Raw genomic sequence first — 21,933 nt, 5'->3', positions numbered from 1 at the left:
GAGTCCAGGCCCACACCCCTAAATGCATTGAAGCAACTGCCATGTGATTGGTTGATTAGATAATTGCATTAATGAGAAATTGAACAGGTGTTCCTAAAAATCCTTTAGGTGAGTGTATACTGTACATAGTATAATGGAACCTATACGCCCCAGTCATCTTCAGCTTTCTTTTATGAGTTAAAATACCAGAGTAGGTTACAGTTAAAAACAACAAAAAAAGGAAGGTGGCATGGTCATTACCAAAGATTACAGAGGAAAGACGTTTTAGAGGCGAATAATGAAGAGGTCCTGCCCTAATGAGTATCAACTAACCAACAGAATAAATACAAATATATTTTAAAGAAAAGGTGTGCAACACACAGTATATATTGTGGCATGCTTCTGGATTTATATCCATGTTTTTTTAAGGGATTTAAGATTACAAGAGTATATCATACCTAACGCTTTAAAAAAAAAAGTGTGACACTCAGTTGAAACCCTCGTGAACTATAACTACTACAGCTCAGCTTGGTTTAGCTTGTTCGATCGTGCCTGCCGATTAGACCTCAACACGTCACTTGACTGTGGAAATCGTTATAACAGTCAACCACATCATTCATATAATATCCCCCATATGAATGGGGTAACTTCGGTATAACTTGGTGCTTAAATAACAACCTGTTATGCACAATATGTTGAAACATTCGATGACGCTTCGTTTTTTATTACGGAACATGTCCAGCCAGTACCACAGGTAGGAAATGGAAAAATAAAAATGTAGACAGGCGAATATCAAAGATAAATGCACGATATGGGAGTTATAATTGATGTGGGTAGCTTTAATTAAAACTTTTTGGCTATGTGCTACTTATTGGACACAGAAACCGGAATATTGTGAGTTTAGTCGAAACAAAAACACTTTGATATTTATTATATGGACGTTATTATCATTAATTTGACGGCGTTAACGTGAAGCCACGTCTTAGCCTACAAAACAAGGATCCAGAACCAGGGGGTGGGACTTCTTTTCAACTACTATCATGCTTGTTAGCGATAAAGTTAACTTTTGGCGTAATCATGTTGGAAACGCCCTTTTGGGAGACTTTTACTCACTTATATACCCGTCAATCAGACCGGAACGCGATGCTATTGGTCCTATAGTCTGGAATAATATTGAAGAATATGACATCACAACCTGTTACCCGGATGAAGCGGGAAAGGCGAGGCGTGCACCTACGGTGGATAGCTAGTTAGCTAGTTCTTTGCATGCAGTAAGGTAAGTTTAATGCTAAGTTAAAAAACAAAACATTGAACAATAAAAACGTGTTACTTGTAGGGGGCATTGTTTATTATAAAATACAGTGAAAGCCAAATGGCAATTTTCTGAATGTAATTAGTATTCATGTACCTACTTTAGCCAACTCCCGATTTGAGATATAGCTATTATCTTGATCAGTGTAGATCTACATTATGCTACACTATTATATTTTGTATTTTATATTAATTGTGATTGTGATTGTAATTCAGAATGATTTGAAACGAAAAATTTACTCATCACCTTATGTGTTGATGTATTCAAGGCTCTCTTTCTTCTCAAGATCCCAACCTGCACTTGAAACATGGCAAGCAAACCGGTATGGGAACAAATAGGCGCCGGCTTCGTACAACATTATTACCAACAGTTTGATTCTGACAGAACCAAACTCGCCGACCTCTATGTGAGTATTTGAAAGACATTTTGGCAGGTTTTTTGTTTTTACCATGTCATATGGAAAAGTGGGCTCTGTCTTATGTCTTTTCTCATTTCATTGCATCTTACTGTACTCAGTCAGACATTTTACTCATACTTTAATATGGTATGTATTGTGAGGAAGCAAAAAAAATTTAAAAAATGGGAAATACTATTTCCACCTGCTGTTGTACATGATGGGTATGTAAGTATCAGGAAAGCTTGCTGTCTTAAATTGCTGATGCTTGTGTCCCCAGACTGATGCCTCATGTTTAACATGGGAAGGAGTTGGTTTCCAAGGCAACAAAGCAATTATGGAGAAAATCACGGTAATCATGATTTCCTTTAGTCATGTAAAAACTACTCACCACTAAGTACAATCAAGTGCATTAGTTGCTTTTTTAATCAAACAAATCATGCATATCCTAATTCTGTTAACACCATAAAATCACGATAAACACCTTTTCTCCCTTATTACAGAGCTTACCATTTCAGGCAATCCAGCACAGCATCACTGCTCAGGACCATCAGCCGACTCCAGACAGCTGTGTTATGAGCATGGTGATGGGACAGCTAAAGGTAGGTTGTGGATTTATAGCCTGTTACTTACTGGTGTGTGTGTGGATTGACTGAAGTGGATGAACTCCGTCTCAGCATGATATGGTGGCAGTGAATAACTTCTTATTCAGTTGAACGTCTGGTGTGTACTCTGCCATTTGGGCAGTGAAGTGTTAACTGTATATGAAGGGCTTGTTTACGTTACGCTTAATTTTCCCGAAACATATCGGACAAGGGCTTGAGACAGTAGATTTTGTTGAATCAAATTGCAGATAACGATAGCTCGCGACGCCACCTTCCGAAGCGGCGTGTGCCACGTTTTCGATAGAGGGCTCCCGGAGTTATGCAAGCGTTAATACAGTTCGGTCACAACTGCGTCAAGTTTGACTGCCGCGTGGGATGTCTTGAACATGCCGGTGTAAATTCAAATAATATGGAACAGATTATGCAAGTCTATCTAGCATATTATTTATTTCTCGCTCTCGTAATGTATACAAGCCCTAAACCCCCCTTGAAGGTAAGTCTAGACAGGGAAGTGATGAAAGTTTAGAGGCGTGAGTGTAACTGAGTATCATTAAACCAGAAAAATACAGCTTGAAATGACACTAGGAGCTTAGTCCAATGCAGGTACAGGGCGCGAGCAAAGCTGTTTGCAATATACATTGGAGGGGAACATCAATGGGAGGGCACAAGAAGTATACAATCAAATGTACCCTTTTCATTCAAGGATATTTCTTTATTTTTCCACATTGTAGAAATAAAAGTGAAGAAATCAAAACTATCATAACACATGGAACCATGTATTAACCAAAAGTGTTTAACAAATTAAAATACCTTTATAGTTTAGATTATTCAAAGTAGTTACCCTTTGTTTTGATGACAACTTGATTACTCATGTCATGAATAGCTGCGCACACTTTTGACTTGTAATGTGTGTTGGTTTGGCAATGTTGAAAAAAGCTCTTATTTTATATTTATTTCAGAAGAAATAGGGAATTATTTAGGAGTAGTGTCAATGGTTCCCATATTTGGCAACAAATTATTCTTATAAACCCTTTGAATCTTGATGAATATATGTCCCGTCATGGTTTTAACTATAAGAAATGTCTCTTGGCCCCTTTTTGCTAAACTGTGTAAGCGGAGCCAGCCAAGAACCGTGATGTCTCTTAGTGAGTGAGTGAGTGACTACCCCTTGTTAAATAACAGTGGTTAGAGACGTGGACTCAGGCAGGGGACCAGTGTTCGAGCCTCTCTGCAGTCAAAGCAAATTATGCATTAGGATTTGTTCAGGATAGACAAAAACGTTGCTGGCTACAAACGTTACTTATAGTAAGCCTAAAATAAAACTGTTTACAGTTACAGTATCTCACAAAACTGAGTACACCCCTCACATTTTTGTAAATATTTGATTATCTGTTCATGTGACAACACTGAAGAATTGACACTTTGCTACAATGTAAAGTAGTGAGTGTACAGCTTGTATAACAGTGTAAATTTGCTGTCCCCTCAAAATAACACAGCCATTCATGTTTTAAACCGCTGGCAACAAAATTTAGTACAGCCCTAAGTGAAAATGTCCAAATTGGGCCCAAAGTGTCAATATTTTGTGTGGCCACCATTTTCCCGCACTGCCTTAACCCTCTTGGGCATTGAGTTCACCAGAGCTTCACAGGTTGCCACTGGAGTCCTCTTCCACTCCTCTATGACGACATTACGGAGCTGGTGGATGTTACAGACCTTGCGCTCCTCCACCTTCCGTTTGAGGACGCCCCACAGATGCCAAATAGGGTTTAGGTCTGGAGACATGCTTGGCCAGTCCATCACCTTTACCCTCAGCTTCTTTAGAAAGGCTGTGGTCGTCTTGGAGGTGTGATTGGGGTCGTTATCATGTTGGAATACTGCCCTACGGCCCGGTCTCCGAAGGGAGGGGATCATGCTCTGCTTCAGTATGTCACAGTACATGTGGGCATTCATGGTTCCCTCAATGAACTGTAGCTCCCCAGTGACGGGAGCACTCATGCAGCCCCAGACCATGACACTCCCACCACCACGCTTGACTGTAGGCAAGACACACTTTGTACTCCTCACCTGGTTGCCGCCACACACTCTTGACACCATCTGAACCAAATACGTTTCTTGGTCTCATCAGACCACAGGACATGGTTCCAGTAATCCATGTCCTTAGTCTGCTTGTCTTCAGCAAACTGTTTGCAGGCTTTCTTGCGCATTATCTTTAGAAGAGGCTTCCTTCAGGGACGACAGCAATGCAGACCAATTTGATGCATTGTGCAGCGTATGGTCTGAGCACTGATAAGCTGACCCCCTCCACCCCTTCAACCTCTGCAGCAATGCTGGCAGCACTCATACGTCTAATTCCCAAAGACAACCTCTGGATATTATGCTGGGCACCTGCACTCAACTTCTTTGGTCGACCATGGCGAGGCCTGTTCTGTGTGGAACCTGTCCTGTTAAACCGCTGTATGATCTTGGCCATCGTGCTGCAGCTCAGTTTCAGGGTATTTGCAATCTTCTTATAGCTTAGGCCATCTTTATGTAGAGCAACAATTCTTTTTTTCAGATCCTCAGAGAGTTCTTTGCCATGAGGTGCCATGTTGAACTTCCAGTGACCAGTATAAGGGAGTGTGAGAGTGATGACACCAAATTTAACACACCTGAGACCTTGCAACACTAACGAGTCACATGACACCAGGGAGGGAAAATGGCTAATTGGGCCCAATTTGGAATTTTTCACTTAGGGGTGTACTCACCTTTGTTGCCAGCGGTTTAGACATTAATGGCTGTGTGAGTTATTTTGAGGGGACAGCAAATTTACACTGTTATACAAGCTGTACACTCACTACTTTACATTGTAGAAATGTGATTTCTTCAGTGTTGACACAAGAAAAGATGTACTCAAATATTTACAAAAATGTGAGGGGTGTACTCACTTTTGTGGGATACTGTGTCTTGCAACTATTTCTTGTGGATTTTTGGGGTAATATAAGCTAGATCACAACCCCTTGGACAGTAGAAGAGGGGTTTCCACGATTCTCTCGTATTTTCACTTGACAAAAGTTATATCACCTGTATTGATAGTTATTGTATCATTGTCATTCACAAATGAAAGAAAAACAAGCATTGTTGTTCCATAACATGAAATGGCTTTGGCAGTGTAAATTTGATCTTCAGCCTCGCTAACAATTGCTAAACTCTTATGATTATTCCTAGTAGTACAACAGCCATACAGTTCATAGATGCTATTTGTGTTGGAAGTAAACTGAATAAGAAATGTTAGTCAGTTTAACACTGATTAATGCTGTCTAGTGAAATATTCAAACTTGGCGTGATGTTAATGCATGACAAAATGATCTAATGTCGAGACGCTGTACCGACACATGGCATACGTTTAGCTTTGTGGCGTAGTGTTTAAAGACATAGCCTCTCACACAGAAGACCCTGGTTCGAATTCAGAGATGGCAACAACATTCATCCCTTCTAATCACGGGCTGGCTGAACTAGGTTTGCCTGGTTCCTTTTTATTGTTTTGTTTTTTATCGAAACAGCTGTAAACTTCAGAGAAATCATGTCTTATGCGTTATTTCTACTGTAAGTAATAAGATGAGTTAAGGATGGTATTTGTAGAGGATGCTACTAATCTGTTCGTTTCTTTAACAGGCTGATGCAGACCAGGTGATGGGCTTTCAACAAACATTCCTGCTGAAAAACGTGGACAACAAATGGATCTGCACGAATGACATGTTCAGATTGGCACTACATAACTTCGGTGCTTGAGAGGAAACAGAAGGATCACGTACATTCCAGAGTTAGCTTTTTATATTACACTTTAACATTACATGTATGTGTTTTGTTAGAGAATGATTGTCAGATTATTTTGTCTTCAACAAACTTGTTAACCAGTTATTCTATTTTGGGAGGAAATTAAAAGACAAATGTGTTGTTGACAGTTAAACTGCAGATTGTGTTGTTACTGTGGTTATTGATGTCCAGACATTGTGCACAAAGAAATGTTTCTGTTAGTTTGAATAATAACAGAATAGGGCTAACTATCTCTATATTTTAAGTTCCCATTATTGGATAATGTTTCATTATTACGGGCCATGCTTCGATATTAAGACCATACTGTTTCCATTAAAGGAAATGGATAATCCTCTGCACTAGTTGGGATGTCTGAATAATTATGTTGGCAAAACAATAACTACTGTGTTTTTGTGGGGTTTCTATGGTATTTGACCAAAGTTCACGTATCCATAAAACCCCATATGTAAGAGGATAGATTGTATTACTGTTATTTTGCTTAAACATTGCTAATGTCTGACTGATTTTACAACTATATGGGTCAGTTTCACAGACATTGATTAAGCCTAGTCTAAGACTAAAAAATCTACTTCAATAGAAAACTGAAAAGCTCAAGCTCAATGGAGTTATCTGTGAATCCAAATCCAAACCCCTTTGCCATATACACTTAGTAAAAGTGCTATCTGTGGTCACATGCTGCTGACAAAACTAAGGGGGACTTGAGTAAAATGGCTCGAACATCCATGAAATTTGGGATACTCCTGACGTAATTGATGTTCCACTGAAAAACAAGCATGTATTTCAAGTGAACAAATTCATCCTATTGTTTTGAAATAAACCTGCATGACAAATATTTTACAAGGAAAGTTAGACTTTTACCTGTGGAGGCCCAAAATCAAATGCATGTCACATAATTAGGCATGCCTATCCATGCTTTTCTATGAAATTGCTCAGAAGTGTGCATGCTCAGAAATTGTGCTTTATGGGATTCTACTTTGCTTGTGGAGGTTGCAATGTTGAATACTTGCTATAAGGGCCATACAGGGTCTATTAATTTGCCTAATAACCCTCATATTACTTGCTCTGCTTTTTTTTTTTTTTTAAAGCCTCCCGTTTATGGCTGGATATGTAATATGTTTTTTACAGGTGCATAATCTGAGCAAAATCACTATTATACTTAAGTTAAAAATCAAGTGGTTTTGATGACATGGGTACATACATGAAAATACACAATTTTGCAACTAGTGGACATAGATCTGATCAGTCGTTAGCCTCATCATGTTCACTATATTTAAAGGGGAATAAGTTTAAAGGGGGAGTGTCTTTGATTTTATGTCTATTAACCTTTATACTTAAGACCAGGGTTGGGTAGGTTACAGTTACAAGTTACCTGTCCACATTTGTAATCAGTAACGTAATTTTTTGGTTACTCAAACTCAGTAACGTGATCTGATTACTTTTAGATATTTTAATATTAAGAGGCATTAGAAAACAAATAGGGAGAGCCTATAGGAAGAGCCATTTTACCTTATGGGTTATATAAAGTGCATTTGGAAAGGGTTTCTAAACCATTGCTTGCTATTTAAATATGATTGGGCTACTCAATCAAATCAATCAAATGTATTTATAAAGCCCTTTTTACAACAGCAGTTGTCACAAAGTGCTTTTAAAGAAACACCCAGCCTTTAACCCCAAGGAGAAAACAACAGTAGTGTTGAATTTCAGTGGCTAGGAAAAACTCCCTGAGAAGGCCGAATTTTAGGAAGAAACCTAGAGAGGACCCAGGCTCAGAGGGGTGACCAGTCCTCTTCTGGCTGTGCCAGGTGAGATATTAATAGTCCAATTGGAATAATTAATAAATGCATATGGGCTAAATCCAGAGTCTATTCTAATTTAGACTAGGTCAGAAGTATGACCAGATGGACAAGGACAGAGACAGCAACGGGCCCCCCAAACCAGGTACTCCGCAGGTGTGGACCAGGACCTCATGTCCTCCTAAAGTTTAAAACGGGAGGAGACTGGGAAAATTCAGAAAATGCATTCCTCATATCAACAACAATTTATAGTGGAGAAAGAGAACTTAGTGGGGACGGAGAACGACCCAATCCCCCAGCCCAATAGTATAGCAGCGTAAGACCTTGGAATTTACAATGAATCCAATAACCCTCGATCTTTCAGAATCTGGCTGTTTATCTGAACATAACCCAAAATCAAAGGATGTTAGCCTAATCTGTTTTTGTGTTTTATTCATATTTTTAATTGCATCAAAACATGAACTGTCAATTTATGGCGTACACTAAATCTGCAGTAGTCTGATGTTTTGCTTCACAACCACCAACGTAGTCAAAACGCTGCAAACGCCCCGGGCAAACGCGTTTGCAATCGTGAACACCATGCACAAAAATACATTTTACCCACGTGAACGTAACCTGCAAATATTAGGGCCACCAGCGATGGATTTTCAAAACGCAAATGAAATAAATAAATTAAATTAAATGCGGGCAGCATCCAATGATAACGAATAAACACTATTTTCTGAGATGCAAAGAAAAAGCACGAGCACATGGCCTACCTGTATGGACGAAGTTGAGGTGGTTGCGTCAAATGCAAATCATCATCATTTGGCAGAGTGCTTCCCAACACCTTTTCTCCTCAAATGTGATACATTCCTTATAATGTTTTTTGTTGAAGGTAGCGCCACGTTACAGCTATCTAACAAATAGCTGCCTAATCTTCTAAACAAGTGCTGTTTGAGTTGTGCAACTCTTCCTGGCTGTACGTGTTGTTCGGATGCATTTGAAAAATAAACCTTGAAACCTTGAAAATATTTAACACCAGGTATCATTGTTCTGAGAAAGATGCGTCTAGTGGATAACCAAATGACATTTTATATGGTTAGGCTTCTATTATCATAGGTACACTGTGTTTTTACCAATTAAACTAGTGCTTCATCAGTCACTAATCTGGTAATACGCGGCCACATTTGCGCGAATGATGATCACACACAACTGAGGCGCCTATTCTTTTCGCGCACCTTTTTCAACAAATCCAAAGTAATCATACTTTTTTTCAAAAGTATCTGTAATCCAATTACAATATTTTAGTTGGTAACGTAATAGATTAGAGTTACTGTTTTTTTGTAATCCGTTACAAAAAAACTACTTGTCATCCGTTACTCCCCAACTCTGCACATGCTAAAATGAATGTTAACTTAATTCTTACTAGTCAAGTGTTGTGTTGTAATACAAAGTAAATTGTTACTGATGACTGTACATCTTCTTGAGGAATATGGTAGTTCATAAAGATTGCTTATACAATTTTAGGGTTAAATTAGCAATATTTATGTTGGCCTCAAGGGGGCGATCATGGGTTTAAACCAAATCAGCCACATGTAATTTTGAATTGAAGTTGGCACTTTAAAGATACACTGAGAAACAACTTGAAAATGCATCCCTGACATAAGAGCGAGTTGGGGAAAGTTCCATTTAAAGAAATATATCATGAACTTGTTAATTAATTGGTGTTAATAAGATGCTAATTACTTGTTGATTAGCACTACAGCACTAATCAAGATATTAACCGTATTTAAATGCATAAAAACGACTGTAGGCAACAATCAAGGTTTACCCATACCCAACATAAATAACAACTCATTATTATTTGTCGATTAGTCAATTAGTCACAAGTTACTCGTGTTACGCTACTAATGTCATCCTCTTGAACACAGAAATGTATGCTGGATGAAAAATACCAATAATGTGGTCATAATGTCTTAATACTGACAATAATTTTATAGAACACAGAGTGAATAGCTTTAGTTAGCTAAATTTAGCTGTGACTACACTTTCAGCTATAATTTGTAGATACATCTGTATTGCGAAACATGAAATATGTGATTCAATATCTATTTTTCAAAAATACTTTTCAAATAAAATGGAAATGTTATTTTTTCTGAGGTGTTTTCTCTAACATATCAGTTTACTGAAATAAAGCTGGCTATGGTTCATATTCTTAATTTTTTTTCTTAAAATAATGGACTGCAAAAGTCGTCTATCATTGGCTGATGAAAAGTGGCATGATATGACGTCACCATAAAGTATTTGGCCCTCCCCTTTGCCTCATTTTTCTGACAGCCTATTGGTTGTTTTGAACTTTACCATGTGACTAGCTAGCTTTTTCCAGAACCTTCTATCTCTCTATGGCCACACCCACTTTTCTTTACTGTGTTTATAGAATGTTTATTATCCCAATTAACTCATTAATTAGAGTGAAACGGAATGAAATCACCATGGAAACTTCAACTATGTTTGGAAAGTTCTGCAATTTAGTCCACTGCTAACTTCAATCTTATTGGTCATTCTCCCGATATGCTAATTAGGACCAGAACGTCATTTCCTGAACACAAGCGCCATTTTTTCCTTCTGGAGGAGAGTGAAACAGCACAATACATCATTTGTTTTACTTAAATGTAAATCATAATTTCATATCAATTAGGTAACTTTGGCGGCTGCATTTTGTCCTGTGTGGTGCGTGGTTGGTAGTGCATCGTCCAGGTGGATTGCACACTTCCGTGACACCAGGACTGGAGCGCTCGCGGATTGGTAGCAAGACTAGAAAATTGTCGACGCGACAGCCATCCTTTATAACCCGAGACGCCAAAGGTAATTTGATGTATCCCGGTCAGTGAGCATCCACAGCAGATCACCACAAATCTACAGTTATTGTAGCCATTGTCGGCATTTTCGCAGATCCACTTCCACAAAACAGCCAACCAGGCATGTAATTAAACCAGTTTAACACAGCGCTAGTTAGCTAGCAATTTAGCTTCTATGTTTTTATTCCCGCCAACACATGGTTAGATGTCGATTGTCATAATTATTTTTTTAGCTTTAATTTTACCTCGTGAACTTGGAAGTTTCTATAAGCCATTGGCAAGTTGCATTCTACAGTACATTGCACGGCTAAATTGCAATGTCTATTTATTGCAGCTAGCTAGCTCATGCTGGGCATCTGTAAATGTTAATGCTTGCGGTGTTAGATTTGGCACTGGTACAATAAATAGCTTGAATAGTTCAAGTGATTATGGGTGTGGGTAATGTTATCTGGCTTCATTAGTGCTGTTCAAATTATTACAAATTGTCAGTAGGCTATCTGTTTACAAAATAGACATACACGTTGAGACACTCGTAGAGACCAAATGCTACTGTACGTCGTGGATAGTATATTTATATAGAAAACGCTTGTTCACAAGTTATCTGTCATAACGAGATGCTCTCTTTTAGGAAGCTAAGGAGCAATGTATCAGGTCCCTGTTGGAAACTTGGAGAACATCCGAAAAACAAGGAGAAAAGTGAAACACATTCTAAGTGATTTTGGACTGGAGGATTGCCAAAATCTTCTTGAAGTATGTTTAGCCATTTTGTTTAAATGGCTTTTCAAAATATTTGGTGTTTGCTTCTTGTAAGCCTAATTATTTGCATACTACTCTGATTGTATTTTCCCTATCAGTCTTAATTTGTACCGTATTGTACCAGTAGGCAGCTAGATTTCAGGTGTTATCTGAGCAGAGTTTGGAGGCATCATTGTAATAATTATAAACATGGTTTGTACATTTTAAATTGACTTTTAACTAACCCATGAAAAAGATTCAATTAAAAAGAACAATTTCATACATTACCCAATCACAAAGTCCCTTATTTGTGCATATACCTCCTAAAATAAATGTATTAAAACTGGAATTTTTCTTTTTTTTTTTAAATCCTCACTGAGAAAGAGGCGTTGGGGTGGTGAGAAATGATTGAATATTTTAAGACCTATTGCCTTGTGATCAAAAAGTGTAGTCTTAATGTCAAATATTGTCTCCAGGGAGAAACAACAGTGAATAATCAACGTTTGTGTCATTTACTTACCATAATTCTTCACTATTTGTTAATGTCAACACACCATATTATCACCATCTACCAGGAGCTGCAGAAGGAGAAGAAGAACTCTGATGAAGATTCTGATTATGATGATCAAGCATTCCAGGAGACCGATTGGGTGGACCTTAGTGAGCCATTCCCTGGCAAGAGGAAGAAAAAGGTAATATATCTCCTAAACGACTAGCCTGGTAGTGATGTCACCAAATAAAGCAAGTGTTTGAAATTCAAACAGAATTGTTTAGTTAAACTGATGGATTAATTATTCTCAATGGTAATGAATAAAATGTAATTTTACAGTACCAAACTATAATTAAAATTAATAAACCACAACTAGATACTGTCAATTTTTACTGAAAAAAATATTTAGTCAAAACAGTCCAGATAAAGTTTGTTGTCAGAATTATGTTGAAATTTCCCTAAGTTCTATGTTTTTGTGACCATCTTGTCTGTTTTTAATTAAGATTCAGTGGAAACTGTGAAAAAGATTGTGTCCCAGCTAAGACAAATTACATTGATTTAGAATTTGTCTGGTTAGTGTTAAACAGCAGTTAGTGAAGTGGATTTGCATTTTACCACATTATTACATGGGTCCCTGATCTGAGTTATGAATATTATTGTCTTCATTCTGAATAGGTACACAGAGGTAGAAAAACACTATCTGGGTTTGTGTGTATTAATGTCCACCTGGTAGGGCCCTATCAAATCTACAGAAAGTGTTGTAGGAAGCATAGAATCCAGACTGTTTGCAAGAGAATTCTGTAATATTTTCTTTATATTGATGTAATGCATCAGTCATTCGTATTTCCTGCAACTTTCTGAAAAGGCTGCAATATTCTTGTCTTGGCTTGTTAACCCTTTCCTCATCTTACCTAGTCATTAAACAGAGACACTGTTTAATATCTTATAGGTGTATGGTGGATTTTGGTGAATACTCTAGGCAGTATGTCTTAAAGTTAAAGAGGGTAAAGGGGTCTTCAACATTCTGATGTTGTTGATGTATTTCTACTACCTTTCTGTTTGAGGTTTTCCATCAGATTGACAAGAAATGAAAGCAGTGTTTTTGGATCCTAGATTATGTGAGCATGAGTTTACGTGTGTGTGCATTAATTTGTCAGTCTCATTTTTTATTTGACAGAATTTGATATGGCCCTGTGGACTTAGTGCTCATCTGTCTATTCATATGGAAATGCCCCTACACGTTAAGGCTTTTTTACATTACGATACGTTTTCCGAAACGTATTGAAGAAGACGAGATACTCAATGTTATTTTTTTTTGTGAACTTGCAGATATTGATAGGTCGAGACGTCACCTTCCCAGGTAGCATGCACCACATTTTCGATCGAGCCCACCCGGAAGTTTGCAGGTGTGAGGACAATTGTCGGAACTGTATAAAGTTTCTGTGCAGTGCGCCTGCATATTGCTCGATTAGTTTGTTTGTTTTTCCACCATGGAAGCTCACAGAACTGTGTGGTACGTCTCAAAAATGCCAGTGTAAATTAAAACTCAATGCAAATCATTATGCAAGATAAGTCTCTTTCCTTTTTTTCCTCACTCTCATAATGTAAATAAGCCCTTAGTCCTTACAGAAATGGAACCTTATCCCTGTGAGAGCTGTATGGTCCGAAGTAGTGAACTACATAAGGATAGAGTGTTTCTGACAACATAATGAGGATAATTCCTTAGAGGGATGCGAGTGATCCGTATTTTAAAGCTTTTTGTAACCACCTTATCTGTGCGTTTCCTCTCACAGTGGCCGTACCGGACACGCCTGTTATGCTGCACCCTCTGCAAGTACTCCACCCGCAACTGGTACTCCTACAAGAGTCATCTGCAGCGCAACCACGAGTATGAGAGGAACATGTGTTCCCTGGTGCCCTGCCAGATTTGTCCTTTTGTCGCCCACCCCAGAGTCCTTAAGAAACACCTTCTGTTCTTCCATGGCTCGCCGAAGGTGGACCAAGACCCGGCGCCTTTAAATTCAACCGCCAAGAAAGTGGAGCGGTTTAAGTGTCGCAAATGTCGATACGTGGACTCAAACCTGTTCTCCATGAAGAAGCACGTCCTTTTGAACCACTTAGAGAAGCTGTGGCACCACTTCTCAGGCCGGAGATCAGACGCTAAGTTTCCCCACTCAGCCTCCAGGCAGTTTTGTAAGGTGTGTAAGATGGCCATAGATAACACGGAACACATGTTGCACCACATCCTGGCCTCGCCCGCACACCAGTGGGCTTGCGCTCAGATCCGAACCTGGATCATGGAGAACACTCAGTACGCCAAGTCCTTAAACTACCAAACACTAGCCCCTAAAAACCAGCTGCCCTCGGGTTACAGCCCAGAGCAGCTGGCGGGGAATCCGCTGTCCGTGCAGCAGCCCAACGGCGGCACGGCTTTCTCCGTGATGCAGGGACCTGCGCCCAACAGCTCCACCTTTGTCTGCGCCCCAGGACCCAACCAGAACCTTCTCCCCCCTCAGGCGTCGGCTCTGGTCCAGCTGGCCAGCGCAGAGGCGAAGGGCCTTCTCCAGCCCGGCGCCGCTGTCACTCTCCAGAGTGCCCTGCAACAAGGGGCAATTTCTGCCAACATGCCCATTGGTCAGACCATGGTCAGAATGCCCTCTGGCTCGCTACACGGTGCTCACCACAGCCAGGTGCCTCTCAACATAGGGGTCCCCGGCCAGCAGCAGCCCCAGCAGGTCTTCCTGCCTCCGGGGGTGCAGGTCAGCATCCCAGGGATGCACCAGCCCTTCATGGTGGCTCAGCGGCTTCCCCTGAACCAGAGTGCCCACCAGGGTGGCATGCTCCAGAGCGGCCCACAGGGCACTATGCTAACATCCCAGTCCCTCCTCAGCCACCTCGTCCCCACGGGAAACAAGGTCAACGGCATGCCCACGTACACCTTCGCCTCCCCGGTGGGCATGCCCAGTCAGGCGGGCAACGTCCAGCTGATTGGCAAGGGCCCGTTACCCAGCTCTCAAAACGCTGCTCCGCCGCCGCCGCCTCCACCCGTCAAGCCAGCGGGGAACCCCGCGCTTAACTCCAAAGCCAAGAAGTGGATCACCTGTCCCATCTGTAATGAGCTGCTCCCCTCCAACGTCTACGAGGCCCACCAGCAGGCTGCTCACAAGGCCCCACCCAGGACGGCGAGGCAGCAGGGCCTGGCTGCGCGCGCTCCCTTCCTCAGGAAGATGCCGGACAAGACGGTCAAGTGTCTGATGTGTAAGATCCTGCTCTCGGAGAAGGGTCTCTTTGAGCACCTGCTGCACGGGCTCAACTGCCTCTACTGTCCCGGGATGTTTTACTCCATCCAGCAGCTGGTCGAACACACCAACACCCAACACAGTCCGACACAAAAGGCCAACTGTGACTTCATGAGGCGGGAATATAGACTGTACACAGACGACAGTGGGAACCTTCTGTTCCCCTACTTTGATATCAATACCACAGCCCCCAAAGAGATAATGGGAGAGGCCGAGCTGAAACTGGCCCTGGTCACAAACTCTCTGGACCTGATTTTCTTAAAGATGCAGCCTGGCAGTAAACAGGAAGTGTGTCGGAATCCAAGTAAGACTTCACGCACCGACTGCCCTTTCTGCGAAGAGAAGTGTGTCACGGTAGAAAACTACCACAACCATCTCAGCACGAAGCATTGCATAGCGCCCACAGTGCACGCTATCCTTAAGACCGCAGCGTTTAAATGCATCTACTGCAACGGCGTCTACACGGGCAAGACAACGCAAAGGGCTATAGTCATCCATCTACAGCGCTGCCGTCGTGCACCCAAGACCCCGAAAGATGTGGAAAGACTCCAGCCTGTTCCCACCAATGGACACAAGCAGCAGCAGCAGCAGCCGCAGAAAGTCATGGCCCTTAACCAGATGATTCAGGGGCCAGGTCTATACTCTGCCCATCCCCCTCCTGTTCCCACATCAGTGCCTGCCTCTGTTCCCGCTCCTGTCCCCCAGCCCTCTGAGTCCCATGCTGAGCTGCAGAGCAAGCTGAGGCTGGAGGCTGCTTTCAAGGAGGCCATGGAGGCCAACAAGAAAGAGAGAGAGGCCCGGGCAGCCTTCCGGAAGCAACGAGATCGGGAGAAACGAGAGCAGGCAGCCCTAGCCCAGGCAGCCTTAGCCCAGGCAGCCCAGGCCGCCGCCCAGGCCGCTGCCCAGGCCGCCGCCCAGACTGCCGCCCAGACTATTCAGCTGGCGCTGGACCCAAGCGGGATGGAAAAACGCCCGTCTGAAGAGCGTAAAGACTTCCTCACCAGATACTTCCATGCCAAGCCGTATCCAACCAAAACTGAGTCTGAGGAGCTATCCAAGAGGCTTTGGCTGACCCGGACTGAGGTTTCCACACTGTTTGGAATGAAGCGCCTCAAGTGTATGAAGGCAATACAGAAGAACAGCCCTACCATCCTCATGGGCTTCAACATGACTGAGCTGAATAAACTAAAGCACAACCTCCTCATCCCAGATGTGGAGCCTGTAGAAACAGAAAAGGTAGCTGACCAGGAATTGGAAGCAGAGGAACCAGAACAGACAAATTCTCCAGAACAGGAACCAGAAATGGCTGTTCCAGAAGAGAAACCTTCAGAACGAGAGAAAGTGGATGTTTCTGAAAATGAACATTTAGAACCAGAACCAATGGCTATCTGACTTGTCACCTCAGAGTGCATGTACAGTATATATTGACATCCTTGCACTTTAGAAACATAGCTTTTTCTTTTGTAATAAGTTTGGGGGGGAGGGGTACTCACCACACTTTGTTATGGTATTGGCAGCATTGCAGAAACAATTTTATTTTCATAAACAGTAGATGGCACTGACTGAATAATTGGTAACCCGGCACCAGTGTATGGAAGTGTATAAATGCTTCTTGTAAACATTTTGCTATCTTACTGAACCTTTTTATTTCCAGTTTATTATTGGTTATTCTGATACTTTTCTGTTTTGTTGGGCAGGAAAGTATTAATAATGGGAGTTTTTGGAGAGGGAGAAGCGGGCTGCTTTAAAACCAATGCTGCAACGGTACATGTGAGCCAGTGGCAGCAGCTTAGGGCGCTGGAACGTCCTAGGACAACCACAAACTGTTTTCAGTTAGCACTTTAGGTTGTGTGTGTGATAGGAACTTAAATTGGGCTTTCTGGGTTCTCATTCAGTACTGGGTTCTCTCTATGATTACCAATGACCAAATTAAGTGTTTAAAGAAAAGAGCTCCCTTCCTGCAGTCTAACTTGAAAGGGTTTGACAATGATGTGCGGTTATTTTGCTGCCTATGGGTCCCTCTGTGTGCACGACATCATGAAACCTTCAAATGATTGTGTTCTGGAAAGCAATGTAAATAAAATAAAAGCCGTATCACTGTTAAAAGGTTGTGGGTCTTCAAAAAAACACAACCCCAAAAACACATGAAGAGCACCCTGTAATTGTTGGATAAGAAGCACTGAACCAATGGTGATAGCTGAAACAGCTGTTGGTAGAGGATACCCAAACATTGACTAGGGTGGTGTGTAGGAAGATACAGTGAGTTTATTGAAGGCTATAAGAAGCTGTTTTTGGCCGGAGGCTGTGTAACCAAGTACTTTTGTCCATGCAATTGTTTTTCGTTCATTGTCTTTACAGCATTTACAATCAAGTTAATTGCTTCTACGATGTTAAAGATTGAATAACGAGGGGTGGACATGTTTTCTTTAATTTTTTTTATGGAAAGTTCTTTTCAAAGGAATGAGAAATAATTTAGAAGTGCAAGGGTGCCAAATGTTCAGTCGCAACTGTATATAGATACCTTAACCTGGCTGACTGCAGCAGATTGCAGTGCCCTGAAATGTATACTTTTATATGGATGTTGCGCTCTGCTTGTGTTGTGAAGTCATGGTAGATTTAATTGTAGATGTTGACTTATTACTCTCGTTTTCGTAGAACTATACATCTAATAGTGACCTCACGGGCTACTTGTTCTGACAGACTTCTGCATACAAATGTGTATGTGTGTGTGTGTGTGTGTGTGTGTGTGTGTGTGTGTATATATATAAATATATATATATATATATATAAAACAATCTAAAGCTAAGTGAGGATTTTATTAGTGGGTCATTGCTGACTCAAATGGTGATTCTGGGTAACACTTATCTTTTGAAAGAATGTGTTATGTTCTTAAGCAACGGTTAATCCACAACAGCCTTTGGGATTGAGGAATCTTCAAGAGAGGCTGTTAATAGGATTTATTTTGGTAAGTAATTTACTTGCTCATGGTTTTGAAATGCTTTCCTTACTATTAAAGCTATAAAGCACAGCTGTCTTTAGTATTATGGAATGCTCATAGAATACAAACTGGGATCAGTGATGACTGACTTTAAGACAACTACACAATTTACTTCCACATTTGGAATATAACTGCATTTGCCAATATATTATTTTATATTCCTGTATCAGAATACCTATTTAAAACTGTAGTCAATTAAATAGTGTTGCGTTGGCTCATAACCACAATCATTTTACTGTCCTCATCCTTATGTTATTTTCTGTCATTATTTAGGGAAACAATCTGTCTTGAACATTATTTTCATATGCTAATTCCTCTTGTTTTCTCTTGTTCCTATTCCTCATCTTTCTACTATATCTGCAGTTAATTGTCCGTTTTTTATAAACTATACCTGTTGGATTTTATATGGGTTTTAGTCCTTGAAAAGCAAAAGTGTATTGAAGGTTTGGGCCTATTGATGACTGCAGAATAAAAAAATGTTTTCCTAAATGTTTCACTTCTGCTAGTTGTTTCGCATTAATGGATGTCTTTATGAGAAAGGTATTGTTTTCTTGTATTGTTTACCAATTAATACATTAACTGTATGAGGTGGACTAATATTCTGAGGCAAATTGTATTCTGGTTTTGTTGAACTGCACGATTAACAAATTCATTTGTGGATACAAAATATATAAGTTGGCATAAGGCGTCTAAAGTGCAAATGACATGTTTGACCAAATTATTTTTAGAGAACTACATTCAACTACAGTAGGATTATATACACGTACTGGTCATACAATTAGAATATCATCAAAAAGTTGATTTATTTCAGTAATTCCATTCAAAAAGTGTAACTTGTATAATGTATACATTCATTCCACACAGACTGATATATTTCAAGTGTTTATTTATAACTGACAACTAATGAAAACCCCAAATTCAGTATCTCAGAAAATTTGAATATTGTGAAAAGGTTCAATGTTGAAGACACCTGGTGCCACACTCTAATCAGCTAATTAACCCAAAACACCTGCAAAGGCCTTTGAATGGTCTCTCAGTCTAGTTTTGTAGGCAACACAATCATGGGGAAGACTGCTGACTTGACAGCTGTCCAAAAGATGACCATATACACCTCGCACAAGGAGGGCAAGACACAAAAGGTCATAGCTAAAGAGGCTGGCTGTTCACAGAGCTCTGTGTTCAAGCACATTAATAGAGAGGCGAAGGGAAGGAAAAGATGTGGTAGAAAAAAAGTGTACAAGCAATAGGGATAACCGCACCCTGGAGAGGATTGTGAAACAAAACCCATTCAAAAATGTGGGGGGAGATTCACAAAGAGTGGACTGCAGCTGGAGTCAGTGCTTCAAGAACCACCACGCACAGACGTATGCAAGACATGGGTTTCAGCTGTCGAATTCCTTGTGTCAAGCCAATCTTGAACAAGACACAGCGTCAGAAGCATCTCGCATGGGCTAAAGACAAAAAGGACTGTACTGCTGCTGAGTTATGTTCTCTGATTAAAGTACATTTTGCATTTCCTTTGGAAATCAAGGTCCCAGAGTCTGGAGGAAGAGAGGAGAGGCACAGAATCCATGTTGTTTGAAGTCCAGTGTAGTTTCCACAGTCAGTGATGGGTTGCCATGTCATCTGCTGGTGTTGGTCCACTTTGTTTTCTGAGGTCCAAGGTCAACGCAGCCGTCTACCAGGAAGTTTTAGAGCACTTCATGCTTCCTGCTGCTGACCAACTTTATGGAGATGCAGATTTCATTTTCTAACAGGACTTGGCACCTGCACACAGTGCCAAAGCTACCAGTACCTGGTTTAAGGACCATGGGTTCCCTGTTCTTAATTGGCCAGCAAACTCGCCTGACCATAACCCTATAGAAAATCTATGGTGTATTGTGAAGAGGAAGATGCGATACGCCAGACCCAACAATGCAGAAGAGCTGAAGGCCACTATCAGAGCAACCTGGGCTCTCATTACACCCGAGCAGTGCCTCAGACTGATCGACTCCATGCCACGCTGTATTGCTGCAGTAATTCAGGCAAAAGGAGCCCCAACTAAGTATTGAGTGCTGTACATTTACTTTTCATGTTCATACTTTTCAGTTGGCCAACATTTCTAAAAATATTTTTTTTGTATTGGTCTTAAGGAATATTCACATTTTCTGAGATACTGAATTTGGGATTTTCATTAGTTGTCAGTTATAATAATAACAATTAAAAGAAACAAACATTTGAAATATATCAGTCTGTGTGTAATGAATGAATATAATCTACAAGTTTCACTTTTTGAATAGAATTACTGAAATAAATCAACTTTTTGATGATATTCTAATTTTAGGACCAGCACCTGTATATAGGCACATCTCCAAAAATTTGAATATCGTGGATTGACAATATAGAAATGTCTACCTGAGAAGAACTCTAATCGGCTAATTAACTCCCTGAACCTTCAATCTCTCAGTCTGGTTCAGTACATAGGATATGCCACATAAGTTCATTGCTGAAAGGACTGACTGTTTGCAGAGTGTATCAAAGCATATTCATGGGAACTTGACAGGAAGGGAAAACTGGTAGGAAAAGGTGCACAAGTAACAGGGATGACGGCAGCCTTGAGAGGATAGTCAAGCAAACTGATTCCAGAACTTGGGGGAGCTTCACAAGGAGTGGACTGAGGCTGGAGTTAGTGCATCAAGAGCCACCACATACAGAAGTGCCCAGGAAATGGGCTACATCTGTCGCATTCCTAGTGTCAAGTCACTCCTGAACCAGAGACACAATCAGAAGTGTCTTACCTGGGCGAATGATAAATAATAACTGGACTGTTGCTCAGTGGTCCAAAGTCCTCTTCAGATGAAAGCACATTTTTCATTTAATTTGGAAATCATGGTCCTAGAGCCTGGAGGAAGAGTGGAGAGGCACATAATCCAAGTTGCTTGACGTCCAGTGGGATGTTTTTACAGTCAGTGATGATTTGGGATGCCATGTCACCTGCTGGTGTTGGTCAACTGTGTTTTATCAAGTCCAGAGTCAATGCAGCCATCTACCAGGAGATTTTAGAGCACTTCATGCTTCCATCTGCTGACAAGCATTATGGAGATGCTTATTTCCTTTTCCAGCAGGACTTGGCACCTGCCCATGGTATGGCTTGATTGGCCAGCTCACTTGCCTGACCTGAACCCCATAGAGAATCTGTGGGGTATTGTTAAGAGGAAAATGAGATACACCAGACCCAACAACACAGATGAGCTGAAGGCTGCTATCAAAGCAACCTGGGCTTCCATTACACCTCAGCAGTGCCAAAGGGTGATTGCCTCGATGCCACACCCCATTGATGCAGTAATTTGTGCAAAGGACCAAGTATAAAGTTCATAAATTAACATACAGGTATTTTGAGTTAATTAGCTGATTAAAGCTGTTTTCAGGTCAACATTTCTCTATTGTAAATGTTTTATTGTAATATTTTGAGATAATGGATTATTTATTTCACTTTATGGGTAATGTTTCTAGAATATATGAAGGTGTCACTTTGCGGGGGGAAATATATGAAAGTTAATTGCGGGGGGAAATTAACTTTTCCACGAGATTTACTTTTTTTTAGATGAACGTGTAATACAGTTTGAAGAGCGTTTACGGTTTAAACTCCAGGACAGAAGATGGCAGTATAGGTCCATTTGAATATGTTGCGATCCG

General features: G+C 40.7%; 2 protein-coding genes across 4 annotated transcripts; both read left to right on the top strand.

Annotated features, from left to right (window-relative positions):
• Positions 1 to 1,145: 1,145 nt before the first annotated feature.
• Positions 1,146 to 6,441, top strand: nutf2l (nuclear transport factor 2, like). 2 transcript variants are annotated; one of them, XM_010873798.4, is made up of 5 exons: positions 1,146 to 1,255; positions 1,578 to 1,697; positions 1,966 to 2,037; positions 2,189 to 2,287; positions 5,942 to 6,441. In XM_010873798.4, exons 2-5 carry the CDS (start codon positions 1,599 to 1,601, stop codon positions 6,056 to 6,058), a joined length of 387 nt encoding a protein of 128 aa, XP_010872100.1. In that variant the 5' UTR covers positions 1,146 to 1,255; positions 1,578 to 1,598; the 3' UTR covers positions 6,059 to 6,441.
• A 4,049-nt stretch (positions 6,442 to 10,490) lies between these two features.
• Positions 10,491 to 18,751, top strand: adnp2b (ADNP homeobox 2b). Of its 2 annotated transcripts, none has more exons than XM_010873799.5 (4): positions 10,491 to 10,743; positions 11,365 to 11,486; positions 12,047 to 12,163; positions 13,755 to 18,751. In XM_010873799.5, exons 2-4 carry the CDS (start codon positions 11,379 to 11,381, stop codon positions 16,650 to 16,652), a joined length of 3,123 nt encoding a protein of 1,040 aa, XP_010872101.2. In that variant the 5' UTR covers positions 10,491 to 10,743; positions 11,365 to 11,378; the 3' UTR covers positions 16,653 to 18,751. The 2 variants fall into 2 exon arrangements, with proteins under 2 accessions (XP_010872101.2, XP_019905528.2); XM_020049969.3 differs by lacking the exon at positions 10,491 to 10,743 and adding an exon at positions 10,759 to 10,857.
• The last annotated feature ends 3,182 nt before the right edge of the window (positions 18,752 to 21,933 follow it).

Source organism: Esox lucius, chromosome 10, assembly GCF_011004845.1.
Source record: "Esox lucius isolate fEsoLuc1 chromosome 10, fEsoLuc1.pri, whole genome shotgun sequence".
NCBI classification, from domain to species: Eukaryota; Metazoa; Chordata; class Actinopteri; order Esociformes; family Esocidae; genus Esox; species Esox lucius.
The sequence above is the reverse complement of the archived record's forward strand: the minus strand, read 5'-3'. Positions and strand labels throughout refer to the sequence as shown.

Bases quoted from the DNA above. Each gene is read 5' to 3' on its own strand.
- nutf2l (XM_010873798.4), top strand. From the start codon at position 1,599: ATGGCAAGCAAACCGGTATGGGAACAAATAGGCGCCGGCTTCGTACAA. The intron at 1,698-1,965 runs GTGAGTATTTGA...TTGTGTCCCCAG, and splicing joins CCAAACTCGCCGACCTCTAT to ACTGATGCCTCATGTTTAAC. The intron at 2,288-5,941 runs GTAGGTTGTGGA...TTTCTTTAACAG, and splicing joins TGGTGATGGGACAGCTAAAG to GCTGATGCAGACCAGGTGAT.
- adnp2b (XM_010873799.5), top strand. From the start codon at position 11,379: ATGTATCAGGTCCCTGTTGGAAACTTGGAGAACATCCGAAAAACAAGG. The intron at 11,487-12,046 runs GTATGTTTAGCC...ACCATCTACCAG, and splicing joins ATTGCCAAAATCTTCTTGAA to GAGCTGCAGAAGGAGAAGAA. The intron at 12,164-13,754 runs GTAATATATCTC...TTCCTCTCACAG, and splicing joins CTGGCAAGAGGAAGAAAAAG to TGGCCGTACCGGACACGCCT.